This window comes from Phocoena phocoena, chromosome 13 (assembly GCF_963924675.1).
Source record: "Phocoena phocoena chromosome 13, mPhoPho1.1, whole genome shotgun sequence".
NCBI lineage: Eukaryota > Metazoa > Chordata > Mammalia > Artiodactyla > Phocoenidae > Phocoena > Phocoena phocoena.
Genome location: NC_089231.1, coordinates 69,220,431 through 69,247,912, shown reverse-complemented (window position 1 = coordinate 69,247,912; position 27,482 = coordinate 69,220,431). Strand labels below are relative to the sequence as shown.

At 44.5% G+C, this 27,482-nt stretch overlaps 1 protein-coding gene across 1 annotated transcript in view; it reads right to left on the bottom strand.

Annotated features, from left to right (window-relative positions):
* The window catches only part of TTC28 (tetratricopeptide repeat domain 28), a 576,727-nt gene that overhangs the window by 86,362 nt on the left and 462,883 nt on the right, over positions 1–27,482 (bottom strand). Inside the window, exons 8-13 of the mRNA XM_065889510.1 lie at positions 16,390–17,731; positions 14,603–15,126; positions 10,933–11,042; positions 9,112–9,241; positions 6,764–6,982; positions 4,404–4,569 (exon numbers count right to left, since the gene is read on the bottom strand). Coding sequence (XP_065745582.1) covers positions 4,404–4,569; positions 6,764–6,982; positions 9,112–9,241; positions 10,933–11,042; positions 14,603–15,126; positions 16,390–17,731 — 2,491 coding nt within the window. The remainder of the gene's footprint in view (positions 1–4,403; positions 4,570–6,763; positions 6,983–9,111; positions 9,242–10,932; positions 11,043–14,602; positions 15,127–16,389; positions 17,732–27,482) is intronic.

The following is a 27,482-nucleotide window of genomic DNA, read 5'->3' as shown; positions in this document are numbered from 1 at the left end:
AAAGGTCACTCTGACTGAAGGGGACTGGAAGGCCGTGAGAGGGAGCAGAAAGGGTAGAGGGGAGGTAGCAGCAGTGGTTCAGGGAGCACTTTGACCCAAAAACCCCTAGAAACAGGCTGGAGAGGTTCGAAGGGGCCAGATGCTGTATGGCCATGGAGGGTGGTGTCACCCCACAGCCAGGGGCAGGAGGTTTGCATTTGAGAAAGACACATGGTCCAAACTGTCTAAGGAGAACTCAAGATCTGCTAATGTGCATTAAAGTGACTGATTTGGGGGAGAAATAGTTGGCCTTTAGATATATTAGACTAGAGATGCCTGGAAGATACCGAGACAGCTTCGGTTAGTGGGCAGCTGCAGCTACAGATCCAGAGGTTAAACTAATGCCTGAGCTAGAGTGGAGGGGGGAGTCACAGGGTACATTTAGAGAACAGAGAGGAAGGTGTGGTGGCCGCAGCATGGCGCTCACGAAGAGGCAAGAACAGAAAAGAAACCCAGATTGCCCTCCTACAACTAGATCGTGGTGTCAGGCTCCAAAACTTGGATTTTATTCTCTGTAAATTGAAATTACAGAAAGGCTTCTTTTTTTTCTCTTTGAACTGCAGAGTTGTTTATACGTGGCTATTTATTTTTGACTTTAAAAATAATATGTTCATTGTTAAAAAACTGAAAATAAGGAAAAGTACAAAGAATAAAATAATAAGCATCTATAATTCCATCATCCACCTGTAATTGCCCCTAACACTATGGGCTATTTCCTTCCAAGGACTTTTTCTTACTTTTCATATCAGTATTTTGTATGTATTACAAAATTTGAATTATACTATATACAATAATTCTAATCTTATTTTTTCACTTACTATTTTGTCACAAATAAAATTTGACTATGTGCTTAAAAATTCTCTGTAAACGTTTTTAATTGCAACATAATATTATATTGATATAAATAATATTATATTGATATAAAATAATTTGACATTCAATAATTATGGATATTTCAGTTGTTTTTTTCTATAATATATAGAACTATTATAAATATTCCTATGTATACATCTTTACTCCATTTCTAAAATGAGAATTTTGGGGTCGAAAGGCCCATTTTTAAGATTTCTCATACTATTGGCAAATTATTTTTAGAAAGGCTAAACCAATTTATATCCCTAGAGTATGAGACTGTTCACTGCATCCACACTTTAAAAATATTTACTAATTTTATAGATGAAAAATAATTTAGCTGTCATTGAAATGTTTTTGTGAAACTGAGGCAGAAGCCAGTCTCACAAAAAACTCCACTTTAGTGAATTCAAACCATGCCACTAAAGTATTCAGTTTTAATATCATAATCAAGAACTTGAATTTAAGTTCACAAAAGATGAACCAATTTCTAATAAGACTAGTCCAAAGCAACAGGAAAGACCTCACTTCTGCCTTTCAAACTGGGGATCAAAGCTACTGAGGGCAGCCCTCCAAATTCATCCTGAGCATCAAGCCACTCAACATCCTAGAGACCTCTGACTCATCCCAACTTGTGAGCTTTCTGTACAGGTAGAGGGAAAAGATTAAGGTGGGGACAGAAGCAAATTACAGTGCTTGCTCTCTCCCCGCCATTGAAGAAGAGCTGAACTATAACCCAAAAGCCATTTTTTAAATTCAGAAGGCACCAGGAAGCAAACTTAGTCAACCTCCAGTATCATATAAAAGAACTGCTGAGGGCTTCCCTGGTGGCGCAGTGGTTGAGCGTCCGCCTGCCGATGCACGGAGACATGGGTTCGTGCCCCAGCCCGGGAGGATTCCACATGCCGCGGAGCGGCAACGGGAGAGGCCGCGACAGTGAGAGGCCCGCGTACCACAAAAAAAAAAAAAAAAAAAAAAAAAAAAAAGAACTGCTGAGGCACAAGTGTTTGGAGTTAAACCATGGTGTCCAACAGGAGGGGTGCTGGGAAGAGTCAAAGGGTAACCCCCTTCCTTCTCATGATGAATCTTAACCTAGGTACATGAAAAGTGGGATCAAGAGAAATCTGTATTTTCACACAGACTGAGCCCTCTCAGTGGTCTGTGTGGACTGCAATGCCCTGGCTGTGGCCACCACGCTGCAGTAAGGGAGAAGCGCACCTCTACACGGGCAGGGTTTCAGATGGCAGGTATCGCACACCTGGATCCCTTCACAATTTCATCTCAGTTCAAGCTCTGGACTGTGGCCTTACAAGCTTGAAAACCTGCTGTTGTTAATGTGCTCAAAGAGGCTTTGCCTCTTGGGAGCTCATTTTCATTAACCAAGGTCGCAGAGTGGTACAAACCAGAATGCCAGTTTGTTAGGTACATTTTATATTTGCAAGTATATGTCATGAGAAACCAAATGAGGAACCAAATGATAACCAGAAAGCAGAGGCCTGAACAAGGGAAGGGAGGGGGATAGCCTGAGAGGTCTCCTCCTGCAGACCTTGCACATCCTGCCTGGGGTGGCCGTCATTTACTTTATTTCTCATCATCCTTCTGAGCTCAGCTCAAAACGCCCCCCCCTCAAGGAAGCCTCCGCAACTTCCAGTATAGGTTTCCCCACCCCTGCTTACACATTTTCACTACGCCCCGCATTTTCATTTAAATACTTACAATGATCTTCATTACAAGACTGTATATGCTCTGTGTCTACTTTCTTTCAGTTCCCTGAGAGCAGGAGCTATTCCTGCCTCATTCATCACTCTTTCCCCCATCTCTAGTAGACACAGCATATAGCAGGCACTCAAATATTTGTAGAAGGGAGGGAAGGCAGGAAGGATGAGAGCATAATGACAGCAAAGTCCACCACAAGAACAGCCTTCCAATGGGACTTGGAGTCCCTTAGCCAAGATTCTCTCCCCCTTTTCACAGTGTCAGAAATGGGCACTGCTACAGTCTGCCCTGCTTTTGCTCCCTTCTTTTGTGTTTCTACTGCTGGCCATCCCCTCCCCTCTAACACTCGCTTTGGATATGCAATACCTTTGATCAGGTTACAGATTAGTCAGACTAGCCTAAGCGCCTTTCTGTCTGCTGAAGCAGTTCTGTGTACCCCTGGCCTAACCTATTTTATGGTCATTTATAATTAAATCTCAGGGAGTAGCCTTACTTTCCAAGTTCGTGGGGTTCCCACACTGTGAAGCCCCTGTGAACACCACACCATTACCCAGTGTTAAGGACAGGGATGCTCCAGGACGCACGGCAGCCGTGGGAGAAATAGGACAACAGTGTGTGCATGTGGCTGACGCCTGTTCATGCTTCATAAAAACAGAAGCTAGAGATGACATTCTTACATGCTTTGGCTATTGTCTCAAGTATGATATTAATTTTGATAATTAAAAGCAGAACAAGCACCGGCCCGGGAGTCTGGGTGAGATCTAGATTGTTTTGATCCCAGCTCTGACACTAACTCACTGTCGGCAAGTCCCATTTCGGTGCCGAATAAGGAGTTGGCCCAGATGACCACCAGAGCCCCTTCCTGTCTTGACATTCCATTATCGAATGGTTACTTTTCATCTAGAGCTTGTCTCAGACTTCATAAATACCCAAAGATCAATCCAGCTGCTGGCAATGACTACCACACACTCGGGGAGTCTGAGTTAAGCATCTCTAAAGAAATCACAGCGATATCTTAGGATTTTCATGATTACGAAAGAAATCATTCAAGAGAAAAGCAGATGTCCTTGGGACCTGACACCAGTTCACACAGCAGATTTTCTGACACGGATCTTCTCAACATTTGTTAATCACAGGATGGGGGACTGAGATGCCTGGGAAATCTGGCTATGACCTAGCTCTAAGGGACTCTCTTCCTTCCATTTTCCCAGAAGCAGGGTCCTTGTGTAAATTATTTTCTATATATAAAATAGCCAATCACAATAAGACATTTCCATGAGTATATAACTTTTAAAATATTTGCAAAAAAGCAATTTTCCTCCCCATCCTCGATATTGGGAGTTCAACTTCCTTCACCTCAGCCCCTCAACGCACAGATCCTGTCACTGGTAATACGTTCTCAAACAGGCGTTCAGCTATAGTACAAACAAACTCATCAAGAATCTGTTTATAACCAAAAAAGCATCTCAATTTTAATTAGCTAATATGTTAAATTCGAAGTCGTGTTTATGTTTAAACATTCTACAAACCCATCTTAGAAAATGGGCATGTCTGATAAGGCCCTTCCTTGTCCGAAAGGAAATTACCAAAAATAATACAGACATCCTGCTGAGGGGTTTGCACTCCAGAGACACGTATTTGTTTCTGCTGCAGCAACTGTGAATAGACTGAGCACAATGTGTGAATTCTAGACGATTTCTTCCATTAGCTCAAGTAGGACGTTTACAAAAGAGAAAACAAACGAAAACCCCTGAGATCATATCTGAAGGTGGGATTGGGAGCACCGCACTACTTGCCTTGAGTAGTAAGATTCCACACCCAGGGCCTCCCGGACGCTGGTGATGTGCTGCTCTAGGGCCGAGCTGGTGGCTGTTGGAAGGGCTGTGCTGCTGCCAGCCTGGAAGTCACTGGAGTTTTCCACCGTGTTGTCTCCCAGGTAGTGTTCGTGAAACTTCAGAATCCCTGAAGCAAGACAGGCACAGGCACAGCCAACATTATACATGATTGGGGTGGGGGAAGGGAAGGCGGAAGACAGTGGGCAGCAAGGTTGATGCTATGTGACCTCTTTGACAAGCATGCTGTCCTCCAAACCATGTGAAGAAATCCTGAAATCCAAGGTGTCGAGAGGGCTTTCAGAAGTCTGGTCAGTATGCTTTTTACAGCTTTCACCAGAAGGTTGGGTGCTTGAAAACAGGGAGTTCAAGACAGGGCTTTTGATTTTGACGACATATATTCAGAAGCTCCTGGAATGATGATTAGTTCACATCAGTTCACGTATTTCAAAACAGATGCTTCTCAGAAGCACCAAACAGGGAAAGTTTCCTTTCAGGAATAGTGCATGAGCATGCCATGGTGCCTTCTCCTCAGAAACTGAACTCCTGACAGAAGACATAGCTAGCCAAGTGGAAACTGTGTTACTCAAAGACCTTTCGTTTCACAAAAGCAAATCAAAATAAATATGTAGTGTAAAGGCCAGATAAAAAAATGTTAAACTATCTTTAAATAAGACCAACTGGTCAATGGTCATTGGATTAAAGGAGCAAAAAATGATAGCTGTATGAAACTGAGGCAATCCGTAGTGGTTTTCTAGCAATAAACACAGGACATATTCTCAAATGGTGATGAGGTATGTCAGCCCTGGAAAATGCTGGTCCTCTCTGATTGGATTAAAGCCCTGGTGAAAGCTTCAGAGTCTCATTAAGAGCAAAGAGAAACGGAAAGAGAAACAATAGAAACCTCATTATACATGGCTCACTGTTACAAGGATTTGGATATCTCACCTGTCAAATCATGTTCCCAAAACATAACAACCACCGAGAGAAAGAGCTCAATGCCTCCATCATCAGCTGTGTCCTCCTGAGCATCAGGGCCCTCCGGGGGCTGGGATACACAGGGATTCATCCCACAGTGCACGATGCTCACCAAGTCATCATGAACACCACAACTTAAAACCTTTAGCATAAAAAGGTCAGAGGCAAGAATGTTCTTTATGGAAAGCCCATAAAAAACATGAAGTTAAGGGTAAAATTATAAAACGTGAGGCTGGGGCTTCCCTGGTGGCACAGTGGTTGAGAGTCCGCCTGCTGATGCAGGGGACACGGGTTCGTGCCCCAGTCCGGGAGGATCCCACATGCCGCGGAGCGGCTGGGCCCGTGAGCCATGGCCGCTGAGCCTGTGCGTCCGGAGCCTGTGCTCCGCAACGGGAGAGGCCACAGCAGTGAGAGGCCCACGTACCGCGAAAAAAAAAAAAAAAAAAAAAAAAGTGAGGCTGAAGCATAGAACATACAGGCATTCTCAGAATGTAATCAGAACCCAGGAAGCATCTCAGATCTGTCATCCAGCCATCATTTTCTTTTTAAATCAAAGGGACAGAAACGTAATCAAGAAAATCTTGTCAGTTCTCCCTGGCAGTTGAACTTTTTGAAATTGGCTTACAGATATTCAAGAAGCCCATTCTTCAAGATTCCCAATTATAAGATCCACTTCCCCAGTCAATAAACTCTAATTGGATCTGGTGTGTCTCCAGCATGGTAAAACCATCAGCATTTTGTTATGCAAAAAGTATGGCCCTAACAGCTAATTAGTGGTTCTGTATTTAGTGAAACTGTTAAAGCCTGAACATTTAATCCTGATTTAATCAAAGGGGATTTTTACTTCTGAAATAGATTTACAAATGAACTGGTTAAAAATGGGTTTTGCTAAACTCAGAAATTTCAAGCATAAGACTTCATTTATATACTGTGACAGAGTTGCCATTATCATTTTAGTCTCTTTAACTGTACCATGACAAAGGGTCACAATTATTAAATCATATCTAGAAAGAACTCATTCGGTCTTATTACTTTATTAGCTAATGAACAACAGCTGCCTAAAAATAGGGCTGCTGGTGAAATTAATCCTCCTGCTCTTAGTCGTCCTTGATAAATGTTTCCACATTCACCAGCGAGGAGCCGTGATTTCTTGGGGGAATGAGAAAGCTGGGCTGTCTTATTAATTGAATGCCCCACCACGGACTACCACCGTGGCGGAAGATTTGCTGAAAGCCGACATTAGCTCCTTGATCTGATCTATGGTAATGCACCTCTCCCACCTCTATTCACTAGACTTTCACAACCTAGTGTCTTAATTGCCCTGTTCCCACAGAAAGAGATCTTACCTGCCCCAGGAGCAAGCAGCCAGCTGTACAGGTAGCCCGCAGCCAGGGAATAGTAAAGCACTAGTCCCCTCTGGCCATTAACCATCTCTAAGATCTGATCAATAGTGACTGGGGAGTAGGGGTCGGAGTCCTGCTGTCCTGTCTGCCGTTCTACCAGGAGATCTGCAAACGCCCTTGTCCGTCCTCTTTCTGCCACGGCCAGGGCTTCATCATGATGGCCTAGGAGACAAAGGCATAGGCTGGGAGTCCACGGGGAGTATGATTATCAGAGAGGGTTATCAGGTACAGAGAGCCCAGGCAGGCAGAAACCCCACTGCCTCTCCACGCCAACGTGTGGCAGACTCTCAATGAGAATGTTTCAAATTCAACCCCCTGCCTCAGATGACGGGTGCAGTGACCACTCTACTCAAACCCCACATTTTCAGATTCCACCCCACCGTAAGCCACCAGGCTTCCCTGTCTGGCAGCCACACCACAGGAAAGCCGACTGTTCAGAGCAGCCATCCTCAGCCCTGCCCACTCTCCCCCCACATCCTGAGTTACTCCCCAGCCTCCTGGCTTCTGACCCCATTCACTTGGCTCTTTGGACCTGATGTTCTGCACTCTGGTTACCCTCTCACTTCCTTGCTCAGCTTGGATTCTGATTTGGCCTTGGCAGATGAGCCCTCTAGGACATGGCTCTTGACCACCTTTCTATTTCTCCTCGATGCAGCCCCTCTGTGCATCACATTGCCCAGCCCTGTTTCCACATTTTCCACCAAATTATACCTCTGTGCCCTCACACATGCTGGTCCATCTGCTCAGTGTGCCTTTCCCCTGTTTACTGAAAACAAGGAATCCCAATAGCTGTCTTGCCTATCTCAAAGACTAAACGAGGCCCTGTATGTGGAGGTGGCTGGTAAGCATTATTCAAAGCACAGTACATATAACAAGTGACATTATAATCACTAGAGCTGATACCTCATTCCATTCTGGGCTCCCACACACTTGCTTCTCGTCTCTTCTCATTCCCATGGGCAAAGGGTTCAAACCTCTGAGGTCTCTAATTCTATGAAACTGCTTCTCTCTTTCAAGCTTTTCCTCAGTCTTCGGATCCAACCTCTAATCCCACTTCATCTAAGAAACTAGTCTGTAATCTAGTTTAAAAGCTAATGCTCAAATATGAGAGCACAAAAGATAAAGCAACATCCTTTCAAGTTAGGATTATTAGAAGGAACACAATGCAAAGGATCTGCTTACATCATAAATATACAAATGGAAGAGTTGCTAGAACTAAGGTCCAAAGAGAGGGCAGGCAGAGGCAGGAGACCAGATGCTGCAGCCCCAAAGCCCTTCAAGGATGCCCTGCTTCCTACTGTCTGAGTATCAGTAGAAAGCGGGGATTTGTATGTGTGTATGCAAATGTCTTCTTTTACCCTATTAAGTTATTAACTGGAACAGCAGGGACGATTTCTGTACACATTGGAAAATTGGCCCCAAAGTGCTAGACAGACTTAACACTGTGATTATAGTAGATAATAAACTGTAATCGCAGGCAATGAGCACAGTTAATAGATACATTTTTCCAGGGGAAATTTGAGTATTCATACCCATAAAGCAAAGGACAGGTTATTGATAAGGCCTCAACATCCAACTTCAAAGACATTGTTAATTCCAATGAATACCTCCTTAACCCAAGCTCTGGGTTGGGGAAAATGGTCTGCAGAGATGGACAGGCCTGAGGAGAGGGAGAGGATGGGGTTGCTGGAATAGGGTGGCTGAAACAGTTAAGGCCCGGGTAATGGAAGGTGGATACCGTCCCAGTGCAATGCAGCCCACAGGCCTGGGAGCGTTGTCACTGACTATGTCACAGCCTTGGGGGCAGACAGTACAAACATTTATTAGACAGCAACATTAAAAGATGTGTGGCAGTAAAACAGGAAGAGACCAGTGTCTTCTCAGGTACCTGCCCCCAGGTACTAATGGGCAGAGGGAACCTGGTGGGAGCACCTGCTTCAAGCATCCCTGTCTCCAGGACACCTTCTCTGGCTCCTGGGTCTGTCTGCCAAGCCACTTGGTTCCCACAGCACCCGAGTCCCTTTTACTCTAGTGCCAATCACACCCTCCTGGGCTCCCGACTTCTGTCTCCTGATAGGCTAAGAGCTTCTAGAGGTCAAGAACCGGGACTTCTTGACTGGCACTCGGCACACACAAATATTCATTGCTTGAATGGACGAACGTTCAATGGCTGCGTTGTGGTTGTGGCTTCAGTCTGCCGTGACAACGAATCATATTTCATCACAGCACTCACTAAACGACTCAGACACAGGGGTGCACGAACACAAGGTGGGAACCCCCACTGCTCTCACCGAGGCTGACGAGCACTCGCTGCAAGGCCTGGTAGGAGGATGTCTGCAGGTCAAAGAGGGAGAGCTTGTAGTCCGTGCTCAGCTGCACCTCGTGTCGGATCGTTTCAAACAAGGCTGATGCTCTATAGAGCTGCAAGGAGGGGAAAAGAACGTTATCTGTTGTCCAGAAACCACTGTCTAGCCGTTCACCAACTAGGGACAATTTTTGCTCACATCTTGGTACACAACAGAAAAGTTGTTTTAAGAGATTTGAAAGAATGAATCTTTTTTTCCAGGTAGGTCTTTGTGGACCTGAAAAGGCATCAATTAGATCCTACTCAGTAAATTATAGTTTGTGTAATCAATTTTTGACAGACAAGGGGATCTAAAAGACAGGGGTTATAGACTCATAGTCTGAAACTTGTGGAAAAAAATCAGCTATGAACGCGATCAAGTGCTGATTTTGATTAAAACAAATGAAAAGCCTCTCCTCTTGTCATCAAGTAATTCACCACCCCAACGCCTCACAGTACAGAAGGGCTGGAACTGGAGCAGGTGAGGGGGAGCCAGGCTGGAGACGCCTGAGGCTGGGGGGAAACCCTGACGGCAGCTGCGCTCTCAGGAGGAAGGCTTCTTGCAGGCAGTTCAGCTGAACCAGATGCTGCTCTGCACAGCAGTGCTCCAGGGAGCCACGTCCACTCACAGGCACACCCTGGGACCAGACACACGACACTCCTAAGGAGACACTGTCCTGCTGCTCTAAGGGCACCACAAGGTCAATGGGACAAGACCTTTCTCTGATATTTACATGTGGAAACGGTATCAAATTTTTAATTCATGCAAATTTAAAGAATAGAATTCTAAGGCTAAGGGATTTAGACTAGGAGAGAGGAATGTATTCCCAACCCTGCCACTAATTTGCTGGCTGACTTTTGGTAAGATTCGGAACCTCAGTTTTTTCTCTGTAAAGGGATGGTTATCACTCTACCTCACAGGGTTATTAAGGAATAAATCCAGTCAGTGAAAGTACTTTGAAAACTATAAATATCAGTACAAACTTTAATTTTTGAAACCAGAAAACTAGAGAATTAATTGTTTAAATTGTAAAACGTCATAACATCCCAGGATGCTGTGGCACAAGTTCAAGCATATCATGTCCTCACTCCCTGTGAGCACCTACGACAGGAGCCTGGGTTCACCAATCCTTGGCCCCCTTTGCTAGCACAGCACCCTCCACAGCAAGCGCTGCCTCAGCAGTTGAGTGTGTGATTTTAGATGCCATCTCACAATTCCTCCAACTGACGGAGGAACCCAGAAGTCCAGGGATCTTTCTAATTTGCAGAGCCAGCACAGAGCAGGTTTCTCTTCAACTATTTGTGTGCATGCAGAAACATGAACTTTGTGTGTGGGGGTGTGTGTGTGGGTGTGTGAGAGAGAGAGAGAGAGAGAGAGAGGGAAGGGAGGGAAAGGAAGAGGGGAGAGAAGCATCTAGTGATATAACTAGAAACCTACAAAGACAGTAAATCCAATCATTATGAATTCTTGGATTATTTACTTCTGTCATAAAATGTATATAATTTCATATTAAGGTTTAATGAGGAACAATAGCACATAATACAAGAATTCCAAAGAAATTATTGAGAAATCTATCATACAAGTGAGTAAGAGTCTTTACTATGGTTCAACACTTCTGGGCTGATACAGGCTGGAAATCTTGTATGTCAAACCCAAGAGCACAGGTCAACATCCTCTGGCAAACGTCATCACTACTAGGATAGTAATCCCAAGGTCTTCCATGCTTCTAGAAACAAAATCCACTCAGGACAGGGTTCTCCTGCTCACCTGATGTTGGGCTTCCTCCAGGTTCCCACTCGCCCAAAGGGAGAGGCCAAGACCATGGCGAATTTTGGCTTCATCTTCTCTTCGGCCCAGCTGCTCTGCTAACCTTAAACCTGAATTCAGATAGAGAAATTTTGAGGACACATAAAAGACAATTCCATCCTGCCAAGGAGTTCTGGAGCATAACTCTGGCTCAGGTGTATATGAAGAGTGTTAGCAACGCAGCTAGTTAAAATGCAGGACAAAAGCAGAATCAGCCAGGGCAGAGTAAGCATTTTTTTTCAAATTCTGTGTTGGTAGTGACCTTTCCAGGTCACTCCAAGTTGCCCCAGCAAGAGCTCAGGTGATGGCTATCAGCAGGAGACAGGTTTGCAGGGCAGGCAGAAACACTGAAACAAATGGAACCTAACTGGCAGCCCTCCCAGCTGTGAAATCCCTAGCTTTGCAAATGAAAACTCCTGGCCTATAAGTTTACCTAACCCAATTCTCTGGCTGGCAAAAGTCTTTCTTGAAAGTTCCATAGTCAAGTACAGAAGCCCAGCTACTACTCTTTCCTATCACATGTGCACAGCATCCAATCAGTGTTGACGAGAGACACATCAGATGTCCTCCTGGAAGCAGAATGCTCACACCGCCTGACCCTGCCTTCTGTTACTGAGGCCACTGAGGCATTTCACATCCAATCTGCCTTTCCTTTAAGGCTGAGACTTTGATGTGCCTCAGCGGGGTTGCAGAGCAAGAGCTATTATGAGTTGAAAGCTTTAAATGAGATTGTTCTCATTCTAATGGCCTTCAGATAGGCACCTGCAGTTTGGGTCACTTACTCACAGGAAGCTTCTGGATTTCAGGACATCAGCAACCTCCAGAGCTTTGTGGGAGTCAAATCTGAAGGCAACCATTTATTGTATTGGCCACTAAGCAGTTCTCGGCATCACTTGGCCCTCATTATCCTGCTCTCTGTACATAGGAGTTAGCTTGTGCCGAGACAGCAGGAAAGCTCCCACACTACAACTGCACACACCAAGGAAGGACTTCTTCTTTCTAGTCCAATTCAGGGTGCATGGGAGCCTGTCTCTGAGCATGCTGGGCCCACACAACTTCAGACTTTCGAAAAGGAACTGAGTCAGTTGAGAGGCTAATAAAAGTGATACTCGGGTTCAAACTCATAAAATATCATGCATCTCAAAATGCACATAACTCAGAAAACTTAGAAACAGCATTTTAAATTTAAATCATGTCACAGGGTAACAAAAACAATATGTATTTGCAAATTATTCACATTTTAAAATACTTCATAGAGTAGGAACAGAAATAAAAGAAATGGTTCTTGGGTGAAAACCAGGAGGAGACCGGTTGTTTTAACCTTCAACAAGCTAACCATATTCATTCCTGCTAGGCCTGGGCCCCTGAGTTGGAAGTCAAAGTCATTGAGGCAGCTCCTCCAGAAGGTATGTTCTGTGCAAGGCGGGACTTGACTTTGCTTCCTGCTAGATCCCTAGCGTGTAGGACACTCCCTGGCCCATAGTCAAAAGTTCAACAATGAAGAGCTAAAAGCCCACTGGACAGACATGGTATCTGTCCTTCCCCAGTTTCTACCTGCTTCTGCCTCTTAGGAATCTGACCCACCCATCCAGACCTCCTGGAGCCTAGTTTGCCAGAAACTAGTTACATGACTCCAGGTAAGTCACTAAATTGCTCCAGCCTCCCTTTCTTCAGTTGCAAAAAGAAAAGAGACCAGTGGTTTTTATCACGGGTAACCATACAAATCACGTAGAGAGCTTGTTCCAAAGGCTCTGACCAGGCCTGCCTGTGAGATTCTATTGCATGTGGGCAGGGCGATGCTAGTACACAGGCCTGTCTGAAAGCCAGGAGGGGGAGAGAGTACCGAAGTAGTTTCCAACTGAACTGTCCCCTCACTTCAAGAGGCTGCAGACCCAACTCAGAGCACTCAGAAAGGGCCTCCCAGGTGTCCTGCACCTGAAACAACTTATGCAAAGAGGCATCTGGTCAGGTCCACGAGGTATACCAGGCTCTCCGGTAGAGCACATCCACGAAAAAGACACTGTGGAGATGGCGTGATAAGAATTTAGATCTCTGCAAGACTTAAAATTACAACAATAAAAATAGAGTTTTCCATAAGTATAGAATTATGTTACAATATCTCAGGCAAAGCAGCTGCTTCATGAAAATAACATTTCAGGAAGTACCAAAGAACACAGTTGAAAGGTTGTCATACACTGGGTCTGAATTTAATAGTTTTCACAAATTCAATTGAAAATCGCCCCCAGTCTGTTAGAATTTTACCAGTCTAGTTTCAGGAAACCAAAAGCCACCTCTCATATTTAATGCATTGAGGCAGAGCTCCCACTGAGTGGGAGCCAAATCATGTCTGGGAAGTGGCTTCTAGCCTCTCAGTAATCTCTCAGCCTGCAGGCCAGCGCAAGCCTGGTCTGTGCAGAGGACCACAGCGACCATCAGCCCCTGGCCCATTCTCCACTTCATGTGCTGCTCCCCTCTCTCCTAGCTTCCAGCTGGGGATCAGAAGTAATCGTGGACATGACTGCCCCAGCCCTGCTCTGTTCTTGGGAGGTTGAAAGAACTGCATACAAGGTCTTGTGTGGTTCCTGAGGTCAGGAAACCTGGGCTGAGCCCCATGCCACCACTGACTGACCGTATGGTCAGGATCAAGCCACTGTAGTCTCTGAGCCTCAGGTCACTTAGCTGCCAATGGGAATAAAAGGATAACAACTCTCATGGTTACTATGAGAATGAAATCCAATTAGATAAACTATGTATGCCAAAAAATTCTGGAAACTATAAATGACAGTTTTTGCTTGAAATCAGCAACCATTTCCTTTTACTAGTGAGCCAAGAACACCGTATCTGCTGTTTTTCCCTCCCAGGATGACAGGATGCCATGTGCCCGTGTGAGAGGAAGTGCTTTCCAGAGGAGGGTTCCAAAGGGGTGGAGGGCAAACACACTGCTGTGGGGCTCCTGCTTGGTGAGGAAGGAAGTGTCCAAGGCCTGACTGTGCGCAGGTAACTGCATGGAGCCTGCCGGAGAGGAGAGGGGGTGGGGGGAGGGGGTGAAAAAGAGGGGAGGGAGGGAAGCAGTCACTTTCTGGGCCTGCCTGAAATAAGCCTACCGTGGCACCAGCCCAGCACGGTGGGTAACCAGCACCAGGAAACCTGGCTGATGGCTTGAGCGACCCTCCGACAGGTGCTTCTGGATTAGACCCCGGCTGCCACACTGAAATGGACTTCCACACAGCTTTGATACAGCTTATTTTCTAAAGGGACAATGGGTCCGGAACAGCTGCGCATTTTTCCTCTGATTCAGGCCCTTAACTTGTACACTATTAGATCTAACTTGACCTTGTGTAGAATGTGTTTTTTACTCAGTAGAGGGCTCTGAAAAGCAAGGAGGGTGTCAGCTCCTTGGACAGCTGGCAAGCAGAGCGAGACAAGCTGGGTAATGCATCCTGGACAGTGGAAAGCCTTTGTACTACTAAGGAACAGCCAGTGGGGGACACCATGGTTTTGGAGTTGAACTGATGATGTGGTCTCTGAGATCCTCACTCCATGCAGAGGTGGCCACTCACACCGTGGCTGAGCAGACTGTGAGCTCAGTCTCAGGGTAGACCGAGAAGCCGTGACAGACCTTTTCACTTACCTTCCTGCAAGTACATGACTGCCTGGGAATAGTTCTGTAAAGCATGATGGGTCCTTCCAAGGCTACTATAAGACACCGTCTTGGCCACCAAGTCGTTCATCTGTGCAGCGATGCTCAAGTGCTGTTCTTGATAGACCACGGCCCTCTCAAAGGTGCCCAGGGACTCGTAGGTCAGGCCCAGGTTCCCATAGGCCCGTCCCTGGCACGTGGGGTTGTTGGTTTCCTCTGCTATCTGCAGATCCAGCTGGTGGTACTGCAGGGCTGTATCGTATTCCCCCATCTGCTGGTAAACGCCCCCCAGGCCACAGGCAGCATCACTTTCCAGAGCTCGGTCTTTCATCTCTCTAGCAATGTTCAGCTGGCGTTCAAGGCAGGAAATGGCTTGTTCGTAATTCCCTAATTGGCTGTGCAGACTTCCCAGCTCTCCATAGGCCTGGGCTTTATTAAAGGCCTCCCCGAGCTCATGGGCAACCACGAGCCTCTTTTCAAAGCACACAAGGGCTTGCTGCAAGCTCCCCATTGCCCTGTGGGGGATGTAGACAGAAAAGCAATGATATTATTTTGTGCAGGTGCAGACATGCTAAAGCCCCTGAGAAAATGAAAAGCATTTGTCACTGTCACTTACTACAGAAGCTCTTAACTTCTCTTCTAGCTAAAATCTATCATGTGACCTTAGAGTGAGATGCAGGGGAATTTCATAATCTGGAAAGCAATTCAAAAGTCATCCCTTAGTGACCTTCCCAAGAGCTTGAGATTCAATGGGATATATACCCCAGAGGAAACATAAAATATATTAATAGGCACAATGATAGCAAGTGAACTGTTTGGTTCTTTGGGCCTCCCAATTTCCACTACTGCTTAGACTATGTTTTTGAAATCACTTTACAATGGCTATAAATCTTTCACCCTTAGCTTCTCAGAGCACTCTGTGGGTGATGATTTAGTCTGACCCTTGCCCTTCCTCCACTCCAGGAGCCCTAATCCCCTGCCTATCTGGAGAGGCCGTATATTCTGCAGACACAGACACCTTCTTGGGTTGCCCACGTTCAGAAGGAAAGCACCACCTTGGCCAACAGTGTATCTTTTTGTGCTGCTAAGAGATGACACGATAAGAGTGAGAAGAGCATGGATTCTGGCGGCAGACCAAACCAGTTGTGTAGGACACATGAATTCCTTTTCCTGAGCTTCAGTTTCTGGATGCTAATAAATCCCACATCCCATAGCAGATGATAATAAATGTAGACTAATACGGGACTGCTATAAATATTAAGCAAGATATCTATGCAAGGTGGCTAGCATGACAGTATATGTTTATTCACTCCCACTATTATGAGGTGGCTTTCCCTAAAAGCAACAAAATGGGGTAATTGGTGGGTATAGGTGTTATATTAATGAACACATCCATATAATGTGAGGGGCATTCAGAAAATATAAGTTAGATCAATTCATTCATCTTTCCCATTCCTATTATCTCTTTTATTCTGCTCATTATGATGTAGTCAAAAAGGTAGTGCATTTGGAGTCAGAGAGCCCTGGGTTTAACCTCAGTTGTCCCTTTTAAGCTGTGTAATCTTGGACATAAACTCTGGGCCTTAGTTTCTTCCTATATAACATAAGGGTAAAAATATACCCTGCTAATTTCACAGAATTATTGGAGGAACAAAATGAGGTATGCATGGAAATGATCTGTAGTCAATAAGCTGCCATGCAGACAGTAAGTGGCCATTACTTTCACAACTGCTCTTTGTGCAGGTTTATCAACCACATTTGTCCTCTGTCATTTTTACCTGTGTCCATTTCCCAGGCCCCGGTAAGCCTTGGCTTGGTCTTGCATGCGATTTAGACTCTGGGCAACAGATAAATATTGTTCATAGTACTTTATAGCTTCCTCATAGTCACCCAGGGCCTCATAGCAATCCCCCAGGTTGCCATAGGCCCGGCCCCTGTCGAGCACAGACTCATTTCCATTCAGCTGCTGCAGCATGGCCAGCTGCTGCTCGAAGTAGCCGATGGCTTCTTCCATCACATTCATGTTCATCTTTGTGATGCCCATGTTGCCATAGACCTGAGCTTCTAGACTCGGATCTTTCAGCTTCTGCCCTAGATCCAGCTGCTCTTCATAACACTTGAATGCCATCGTGTATTTCCCAAGGGCCATGTAGACGGCTGCCAGGTGCCCATGAGCTCTGCACTCTCCCGGCAAGTCGCTCAGCTCCTGATATACCTCCAGTTCCTGCGTGTGATAACCCAAGGCCTTGTCGTGTTTCTGGATCATTCGGTATGCAGTGCCCAGGGCTGCATATGCACTGGCCTCCAGTCTTCTGTCCTTTACATGGTGAGCCAAGCCCAGCTGCTGCTCATAGAATTTTATTGCACCACTGATATCTTTTTTACAGATGAATATATCGCCCAGGTTCCCCAGGGCTCGAAATTTAGCCTGGGAATTATTCAGGGACTGGGCTAGGGACAGTAAGTACTTCTGACACTCTTCGGCTTTGTTAAAATTCAGCAGAGCCTTGAATGCTAAGCCCAAGTTGCAGTAGGCTTTTGCTTGGCTCAATTTGTCATGAAGGTCTTTGGCCAGGGCCAGATCCTGCTCATAGTACTTCACCGCCTCCTGGTAATTTCCAAGGCAGTAATGGGCGTAGCCAAGATTGTGGCAGACCTTCCCTTCTCCTTCCATGTCTTGAAGCTCGGGAGCAAGCCGGAGGTACTGTTCGTAATAGGGGGCGGCCTGGACGTACTCCCCTCGAGAGCAGTGGAAGTTGCCCAGGTTGCTGAGGGCCCGGGCCTCGCTCTGGATGTCACGCAGCTCCCGAGCGATGTTCAGGTGGTTCTGATAGTGCTGCAGGGCCCGGTCGTGGGCACCCAGGGCCTGGTAGGCCACGGCAAGGTTCCCGTGTGTGGATGCCTGTGAGGCACGGTCATTCACTTCCATGGAGATCTGCAGCTCCTGCCGGTGGTACTTAACAGCCTGGTCGTACATGCCCAGAGCATTGTAGGCATTGCCCATATTCCCGTAGGCACGGCCCTGGGCGGCGTAATCACTCAGCTCCTGGGCGATGCACAGGTGGGTCTTGTGGAGTTTCAGTGCGGTATCATAATCACCTTTCATCTGGTGTATGATTCCTGAGAAAGGGAATAAAACAATAGAACAGGGTTGAAATGACTGATTAGCAATATAGAAAAAATGTAATTTGCAACTCGATTTATACTCAAATACAATCCAGATGAATTAAAGAATTTAAAATAACAGAAGGTAGAATTAAATATTTATCAGCTCTCCAGAGGGGGGATAGCTTTCTAAGCTTCAAAGCAACAGGAATAAAAAAAAAAAAACTGACAGATTTGGTTACAAAAATAATAAGTTTTATACTATAAATATATATCTAAAATTAAAAGCCAAACACAATACTGGAAAGTATATGAATTATACAAAAAAAATTCAATAGCTATCGTGTATAAAGATTTCACTTGTTTCATTTAAAAAAAAAATCAAGACCCCAATTTACTGAAATAGGCAAAAATAGTAAAAGTGAGCAGACAACTCACATCCAAGGAAATACAGAGTAACCACAGGGGAAAGTGTTAATTTCTTTTAATAATCAAAGAAATGCAAAATAAAGCAACCCTGAAGTACCACTTTACTTCTACTAAATTAGCAAACAAAAAATTTAAACAGTACCCTATACGGATGGGGTGGCCCTGAAGCTGGTAAACACATCAACTGCTGGACACAAACGGGAACAGCCTTTGGAGGAGCAGCATGGCGAGAACCACACACAGTGCTGCTCAGACCCTGCAATCCTGCTCAGGGGAATGTCTTCTAAGGCAATCATACAACAAATGCAAAAGCTGTATGCATAACAATCTTCACTGCACCATTACAGATGAGCGGAAAATCAGAAACATCTTCAATGGCAAACAACTTGGGGATTTTATAAGTACATTTTGGTATATCAACTCAACAAGGGATTATACAGTCATTAAAAAGATAATTACGAAGTCTATGCAGAAAAATGGGGAAAAAAAGAGTTCTTGCAATAATGTTAAGTGGAAAAAGCAGAAAACAATGCTGCACGCTCCCTCACAATGACTAGGAAAATGAATCTGTGCACATGGACAAGACCTCGAGGGTATTATGCAAAAATAAAAACAGTTGCCTTGTTAGGTGATAGGCTTTGAATGATTTTTGTTCCAGAATTTCTTGTAATTCTGCTATCTAGCTTTTACAGTCAACAATAACAGCACTTCAAACAGCCCTCATAAACTATGCTATAGCTGCTAAGCTAAGCTGTTGTTTTTACAAGCAGTTCAAAATGAGATATATCATAAATATCATAAATATAAAGTAGTTCCAAACGAGGGATATAATAAAAGTAATTTGGGAAGCGCCTTTAAGGACAGCCTGGTTCATTTCAGTTGGGGCTGGGATGGGGAGGCACGGAAAAGGCGGAGGGATCTAGTATGCAAACAGGTTTCTCTTCGCCCTTGGTTTTGAACATGCTTTTCTGTGCATCAACGTGTGAACTTTGCACTGGTGACCAAAACCTGCAGAAGTATAAGAACTCAAAAACACCAAGATGGGTTGCTAAAATGTCTGAACTGAAAATAGAGGCACTGAGAAAGCAAGCTATCGAAATCCAGCCTCTGCAATTTGCTTATCTCTACACCTTTCATTCCTTCCTTCCTTCATTCATTTACTTACACACTGACCCAACAAATATTAACTGAATATTTATTGTGTACTAAGCCTTGTGGAGGGCAGCACACAGGGAGAGAAATGAAGACACGTGTCTGCCCTCAGAAAGCACACAGGGTCATAAGGGAGATGGTCATGAAACAAATAATGTCAATACACATAATAAAAGCTGAAGTGAGCGGGGCGTGGGAGAGAGAGGAGCATGCCAGGGCCACTCCTCCGGTCCTGACTTCCTCCCCTGCCCCAGGAGTCGTGCTGAGCTCTGGGTCCAGCCATCTGTATGACATTAACCCGATTTAGGGCACTGGATAAATCATTTAGCCTCTTTGAGGTTTTTTAGTTCATCTATAAATTGAAGAAAATAATAATCTTGATACCAACCTTAGAGGATAGTAATGAGGATCAAATGAAATAATGTATGTGCAAGTGCATTGTAAACTATAATGTGAAATTCAAATATTAGTTACTGAAATTACTATATGCTTCTAGGGAAGGGAATTCTCAAGGTGGTAGAGATTAAACAAACCATGGTAATTCTTCTGTGTATTTTCTTTTATGAGTAAAATATTTCATAGTTTAAAATAAGCAAATCGTGGTACTCTATATTACGGAATAACATGGTGCCATTAAAAATGGTGAAGTAAAAAAAAAAGATGAAACAGAAGTTTATATACTGACATGGGAAAAATTATATTAAGGGGTTATATGGGCACAAACAGTACACTTAATAAAAACATTAATAGGATGTATGTATATACATACATGCTTATACTTATACATACAGCATGCATTTTTTACAAAGGTAGCAGTAGTGATCTTTGAGTGGTGAAATTTTGCTTATCTGTGTTTTAAATGGTTTTCCTATGATGAATGCACAACACCTGGTTAAAAATTACTCAAATTTTTGAAACTCTGCTCTAATTAGAGCAACATTCCTGAGGACTGGAGATGTCACTGGCATCCTAGCTGGAAAGGTCAGGTTTTCAGAGCCTGTCTCAAGGTTAGAAACTCTACGCTGCCAAAAGGCACTACCTTAGCATCACCTGAAAGAAGCCCTCTTAGTGACAGAAACATTTCAGTTCTGAAGACCTGAATGTGGCCTGTATCCCTAAATGGCTTTTATCTAAAGAAAAAACTTGTAGGTTTCAAATTTCCAAGTATCCTTAGAGGAAATGAATCATTTATTCCCTCTCTCCTCAGCTTCTGCATAAGGAGAAATAAGGGGCAAAATACCTGACCGGCCATGAGTGCAGTCATGAACAGAGCCAGAGCTGGGGAGGGCAGCATGAGTGCCCACACATCCCTCTGAGCACTTTCCCCCCTAGCAATGCCTTTACATTGATTTTTTTCCCCACAGCTTTCGGATTTCACTGCAATGATTTTTAAGCCAATATGATCACTGGTTGGTTGCTAAGGTGGTGTTAAGAGGAAGCAAGCAGTGTGGGACCTTCAGAGAAGGAAACTGAGGAAGCTCAGGTTTTTTGTATGCACCCTACTGCTCAAGAAACAGGTCACCTGGCTAGCACCCCATCCTCCCCACTTGTACTCCATCCTATAGGAAGCTGGCTAAGTATCTGGAAGGCACACTATAATGGAAAAGGCACAGAACTTTAAGTCAGAAGTCCCGTTTTACAAGCCTGGCTCCCACCTCATTCAGCTGAGTATCTTTGAGACCCTAAGTTTCTGTCTCAGAGCCTTTTTTTTCTTTTCTTTTCTTTTTTAATTGAAAACTTTTTGGTGTTTTTGGTTTTCTTATTAATAAGGCCAGGTTATAATCATCTCAAAGAAATGGTATGAGAATCACAGTAGTGTATATCAATAGGCTTTGCTAACTATCGCATGCTTCCTAAACACAGTATGAACGGTATTCAGAGAGTGAGCGTTCAAAGGAAAAGTAATTCCATTTCTCTTGCTCTCAGGGCCTCAAGAGTCTGGCTAGTTAATAGGGAGCAGTTGGGATGATAATGGCTACCCAGGGTTCAATGATTTGTGAAAGAAACTGCCTGCTGGTTACAGCAAAATGATCTGACCCCCAGCCAGTTTGCCCACACACTCCCTTTGGCCCCCGCCTTCCCCCTCAGCTGACACTTCCAAGGGTCTCTAAAGCATAGGAAGATTCTCAAAACAAAGACTTCCAGACACAGGCAAGGGTAGAGGAGATGGGCCGGCTGAGGTGGGAATTTTTTCTTCTGCCCTTGTGTCTGCTCTGTCCCAGCCGCTGCCAGCCTGCAGAATTCTGAACGAAACATTACACACTCTTGGCAGCTCTTCTCTTTGTTGAGGCAACATAAAAGCAGCCCTGAGAGCTGCCAGGAGAGTGACTGCACATGCTGAGGAGATAATCTGCAGATCCTCCTTCCCTTTTGAGACCACAGCTTGATTTTCCAGGGCTGTCACTCAGATGAAGACTTACATGAGGGCCTGTCAGAGGGCATGCTAGGTGACAACGTGCTGCAGGGAGGGGAATTAAATGAAGAGTAGTGGGGCAGAAGATCCTCACAAAGCCCAGTTCTCGCAGGGCATGTAGAGAAACGACACATGCTTATGGATTTATACATCCATCCCCACAGTAAACCTCCACCTATGCATCAGGAATGGTCACTGCCATAGGAATAATAAGAGCTACTGCAAAGACCTGTTGTGAGGGCCAAGGAGTCATGCTTATGAGAGGCTAGCACAAGTGCCTGGGACACAGTAAGTGCTCAATACATTTTGCCTCTATTGTTAACCATTACCAGCAAAGATCAAGGGAGGTGTGAACAGGACAAGCCTAACAGAACTCTACTGAAACTAGAATAGTTAGCATCTTAGCAATGAATTCTGGCAGCCTTTTCTCTTGCAAATTCTCTAAAAGTAGGGCCTCATTGTACTTCTACAAAGGATGCGTGCATTCTTCTCATTTACTTAAAATATTATTATTTTGATTATTAATAGTACACGATCCAAATGGGGCTTTAAGAGCTCATCTATTCTTTCCCACTGCTTTTAAACAGGTTGAGTTTGGCTACATTCTAGCCAAATCACTAGCTATTCTCAAAGGAAATATCAAGTTTTGGGAACTGGAACAGTCCTCCTAACTTTGTAAATGACATGACCCTGGCCCAGTGAGAGGAAGTGAGTTAGCAACAGAGCAGAGAGAAGGACTCTCGACCCACAGACCTTCAGCTGTACCAGCCCACCTGCTTTCAAGATAAGCAGAAGACATAAAGGAACTGTATTTAGTCTCACTAGGTGTGACACAGGACAGTAGCTATACTTTAAAAACTTCTCATCTGCTAGGAATACTTATGGAATTACTTACAGATGAAACAACGCAGTGTCTACTATTTGCTTTAAAAATACTCCAGCAGAGGGGAAAAGTAAGTATATGTTTGTGTTTATGAAAATAGATGAAATGATTCTAGCAAAATGTTGATAATTGGGGATTGTTGTCATAAGGGGATTCATTATACTATTTTCTCTGTGTGTATATGTACGTGTCTGAAAATTTCCATAATAAAAAGTTAAATCAAATAATTGAGATAGGCAGAGAGGTCTGTAGCTCCTTTTGGATCAGGAAACTCCCTCATAAGTAAGTCCCAATATGGACGTTTAAGTTTACTTTTCGTCTTCGGGACCTTAGTAGAAAAAAAGAAACCAGCTGGGCACCAGCCTCTACAGCTATACCAGACTCCATACGTATCCTTCTCCAGGCTGGGAGGAGGACATGTGTAGACAGAACAACACAGCGCTTTGTCCCTTTGCCCTGATTTGTTTATTGTCATGATATTTAGTTTTGTCTTTAATTTCAAATCATCTTAAAGATAGGGTGATATTGGGCTTCCCTGGTGGCGCAGTGGTTGAGAGTCCACCTGCCGATGCAGGGGACACGGGTTCGTGCCCCGGTCCGGGAAGATCCCACATGCCGTGCAGCGGCTAGGCCCGTGAGCCATGGCCGCTGAGCCTGCGCGTCCGGAGCCTGTGCTCTGCAACGGGAGAGGCCACAACAGTGAGAGGCCCACGTACCGCAAAAAAAAAGATAGGGTGATACTTTGTCTATCAAAGAGGCAGAGTGGGAAGGGATGGTAAAAACAGCTGAGAAAACCTGCTCCACAGAATATTCTGCAGCACTGCATATTCTCAGCTGCTTCTCCCAATCCTCCCCCTCCCCAGAAGGGGCCCCAGTTTCTCCTGGGGACCCATTATTCCAACTCCGGACATCTCTAGGTTCCCTGGACCCTCTCTCTCTCTCTCTCAAGTTTCCACATAAGAATTCTCTACAGTGTACTTAAAATATCTCAAAGCTTGGGGTGGGGAGGAGGGGACAGATCTGGTTAGTAAACAAATGTCTACAAAGGCACAAGAGCATAGTGCTCTGTTATAAATACAACCAACCGGATGTCTTAACTAAGTCATTTTCAGGTGACTATTTATGTTCCCGGAGACGAGTCTCCATTATTTTTGCCAGTGGAAGACAGCAAAGGTATAGATATTTTTAAATGTCAGATCATTCCAAAATTGCTTATCATATGATTTCAGCTACAAGCATTTTCCTGGTAGGTAAGCTTTTCCTGAGAACCTGTGCCTGGCTCTCTACTTGATGATCTCATTCACTCCTCAAAACAATCTTGCGAGGTCAATATAGGGTTCAAGAACTTAATCAGGCCCATATGGCTCAAAGTGGCAGGACTGATACAGGAGCCTGGCTCGTCTGACTCAGGAGTCCATGCTATTTCACTTGCTCCCCTTCTTAATGAAGCTGGCATGCCTCCTAGTGAAAGGTGGTCATGATTTTATACCCACTTCTTCTTTATTAACATTAGTATACTGTCATGGCAAACCAACCCTCTGGCAGCTATGTAAAAACAGACCGATGGGCTGGCTAAATTTTTTTCTAGAGCAGAGAGGTATACATTAGAGACCAGAAAACCCTAAGAGACTCTGGAATGTAGGGGGAGGAAGCAGATGTAACTGTCAGTATGGGCATCACCTCCAGAGAACTCTTGGGCCATCATCTGCCTCTTCTGCCCTCATTTATCTTACTTACATCTGTCTGCTTTTTCTACCAAACCCACCAGGCTCTTCCTGTTCCTCCAAAGGGTAAGTGAAGTTAAGAGCCTGTTATCTTCTTTTGCTTCAACAGCAATTTAGGAAGTCTTCAGTGACATTGAGAGTACAGTGGCACTTCTGTCCCAGATCCCAACTGCCCTTCCCTTCTGTCTCAATCCTGAGGAGGTGGCTATAATAAAGCTGAGCAAATCCTTGCACGTGCCACCGTTCCCTCCCACAAACACATGTCACTGGAAACTACCTGTCCTACCACCCCCCAGCTTTACTGAGGTATAATTGACAAATAAAATTATATACATTTAATGTGTACAATGTGACTTGATATACATATACGTTGTGAAATGATTACCACAATCAAGTCAATTAACACATCCATCGCCTTTTTGTGGTGAGAATGCTTAAGATCTACTCTCTTATAATACAACATTATTAACTATAGTCACCATGCTGTACATTAGATCCCCAGAACTTATTCATCTTATAACCGAACTTAATAAAAGGCAGTCGAAAGAGAAAGAGAGAGGCACTAGCTGCTCCATCCCCAGCCCTCAAGGCTTCCCTTAGGGTGAACAGAGACAGAGGCAGCTCCTCTGTAGTCCCCTCCTGCCACCGCCCCAAAGGCCTGGGCTGAGTGAAGGCGACAAGAAGCCAGCCTAGAGCCACTGGAGCTCACAAATACTTCACTGCCTTCATACATGGCCCCACTTCCTACCTTCCCTCGGATAGTTAAAAACCAAGACTGCAGGTGAACAGCTCAGTAATTCCCTGGGCCTGTACGGCTGTAAATCCTGAGGCAGTGGGGAAGATTAATTGTGCCATGAAGTAGGGGAAGTAATAATTAAACCTATTAAAAAGAAGGTGGCTGCAGAGGGGGCTCTGGAGATGGATGATGAGGTAGGAAGTGCTAGGCACGGTCATCCCTAACGGCTGTGACCAGGCCACTGTGAGGGAACTTGGTGCGAAGCCCAGAGCAGAGTGAAAAATATGCTGGGCCTGCCTGGCCAAGCCTGGCCATTAGTCACTGTTTGGAAAAGGCAAAGTATGCCTGGTTTTCATTCTGGTTCACAATAAGAGGTGGGAGGCACCCTCATAAGTTAACAATGCTGAGAATGTTACAGGGAGTTAGTTTCAATATGAAACAAACATTTCTTTTGTTTCAAGCCCTGGGGTAGAATCACTGAAATGCAGAGATAGCTGCTTCTGCTCCTCCCTTGAGCTGAGCCTCTAGACACTGGACAGGTCCCACCTCCCTGGAGCACCTTCTGAGGGTTCCTCTGGCCTGTAGTGTGAAGAACAAGCCAATCAAAACAGCATTTACGAGCTTTCCGGATCCAGGTCCAGCCCAGCCATCCCTGCCCCGTGCACCCTGCGCTGTGCCAGCCACGAAGCAGCCCCCTTGCCCTGTTGCTCACTCCCACGCTGCCTTGGATGCCTGACTTTCTCGTCCCACTCACTTGGCTTGGCCTGCCTTTCTCCCCATTCTGAGATGGACTTTACTAATGATCACTGTTCTCTGGTTCTCTTCTACATCCAGGTATCTATTTTCCCACTCATTAGAAGTTAGGCATGGCCAAGTGTCTTGCTTTGTCCCATGAAATGTGAGCAGAAGTGATATGTTACTTCCAGACAGAGCATTGAAGGGCTGGAATACAATATTCCACACTCTCCTCCCCTGCCCCACTGACTGTGGAAGCTGTGTGTTCCAGATAGCACTGCTGTAGGGAGATGGAGCCACGGCAGGCCTGGATTACTTAGTTGCCCCAGACGGCTACATGAACCTGTGGTAGGCTGTGCATGAACACAACACTTTGTTGTTCTGGGCCACTAAGACTTGTGGGCTGTTGTACTGCACCAGACCGTAACACATCCTGATGGATGTGCCGTCCAATATCAATACTCCAAGCCTTGTCAAACCATACAATTTCAAACTGTCCTAAAAACTCTGTGTCAGAAGAGAGATACCTATTAATAGACATTTATTTCATGAGTGGTTTTGGGGTCATCCACACCTCTGGATGTTCTAAATTCTAGCCCTGGATCAAGTGAGACCACTAAAAGCTATAAACTTGAACCAAATTACCTTCGACTCACACAGAATAGGCTTAAGTGAATTGAGGTTTAATCTTAATGCCCTAATTAGTTGATTTGTTTTTGATTCAAGTTTGACAGTAGAAAAAGTGCACTGAAATCTATTATAACCTTTGCTGTTAAAATTTTTTGACAGGTATAAATTTTGTTACCAAATTCCCTTATATAAAACCTCTCTTGAGAGATTTCTTTCAGAATTCTGTTTTCCTTCCTCTGAGGAATTCTATGCTCCTATCTTTTGGGTAAGGAGAATTATGTGTTTCTGTTTTTGCTTTTGGTCACCAGGAAGCTCTGACTCGAATATGAAACTGTTTAACAACTAAATATTTTAGCCTTTATGGGCTGCATGTTTAGGCTCTTTTCTTTAATCTTGGTTTCCTACTTTTATTTGTATTTTCTTGATTTCCTATTTCTAGTGTATCATCATTTGATAAGTTAAGTAAAATCCTTTATGGAATGAAACAAGTTATAAACAAGGAAGCAATCAAAAACCCCTTCCACATCTGCTGTATGCTCAGCTGACTTTACCTCAGTCATCTGCCTACCCCCCTGGCCTGTCACTTCTTGACTTTGCTGCAATTTGTTTCACTGGTCTTGTTCTACCAGCTTTAATAACCCAGAAATGCCAGTTACTTAGAGACAGTACTTTATGATGGAAAGACATTGCGACCAGAATTAGAAGTTCCCTATTCTTGGTTCTACCACTTCACTGTTTCATGCTCTTAGGAACGTTACTACTTCTCCTGGCCTCAAGTTTTCATCTATCTCAGATGGCTATTATGAAGATCAAATAAACCAGTGAATACCAAGGTGTGATACTCCATTTTCTAGGGTATCAGTATTATTCCAAACAGCTCAATTACCATAGCGCTTCATATTATAAATAACAAAATCAAAATATGCCGCTCCCTCTAAAATTATTTTACTATAGAATATAGTTCACTTTACCTTAAGATGCCGTCATATTTCCAAAGCGAGTACACCAAAGGGAACTTGATACCAGGTCATATCATCTAAGGAGAGTACAAAATCAAGGGCTCT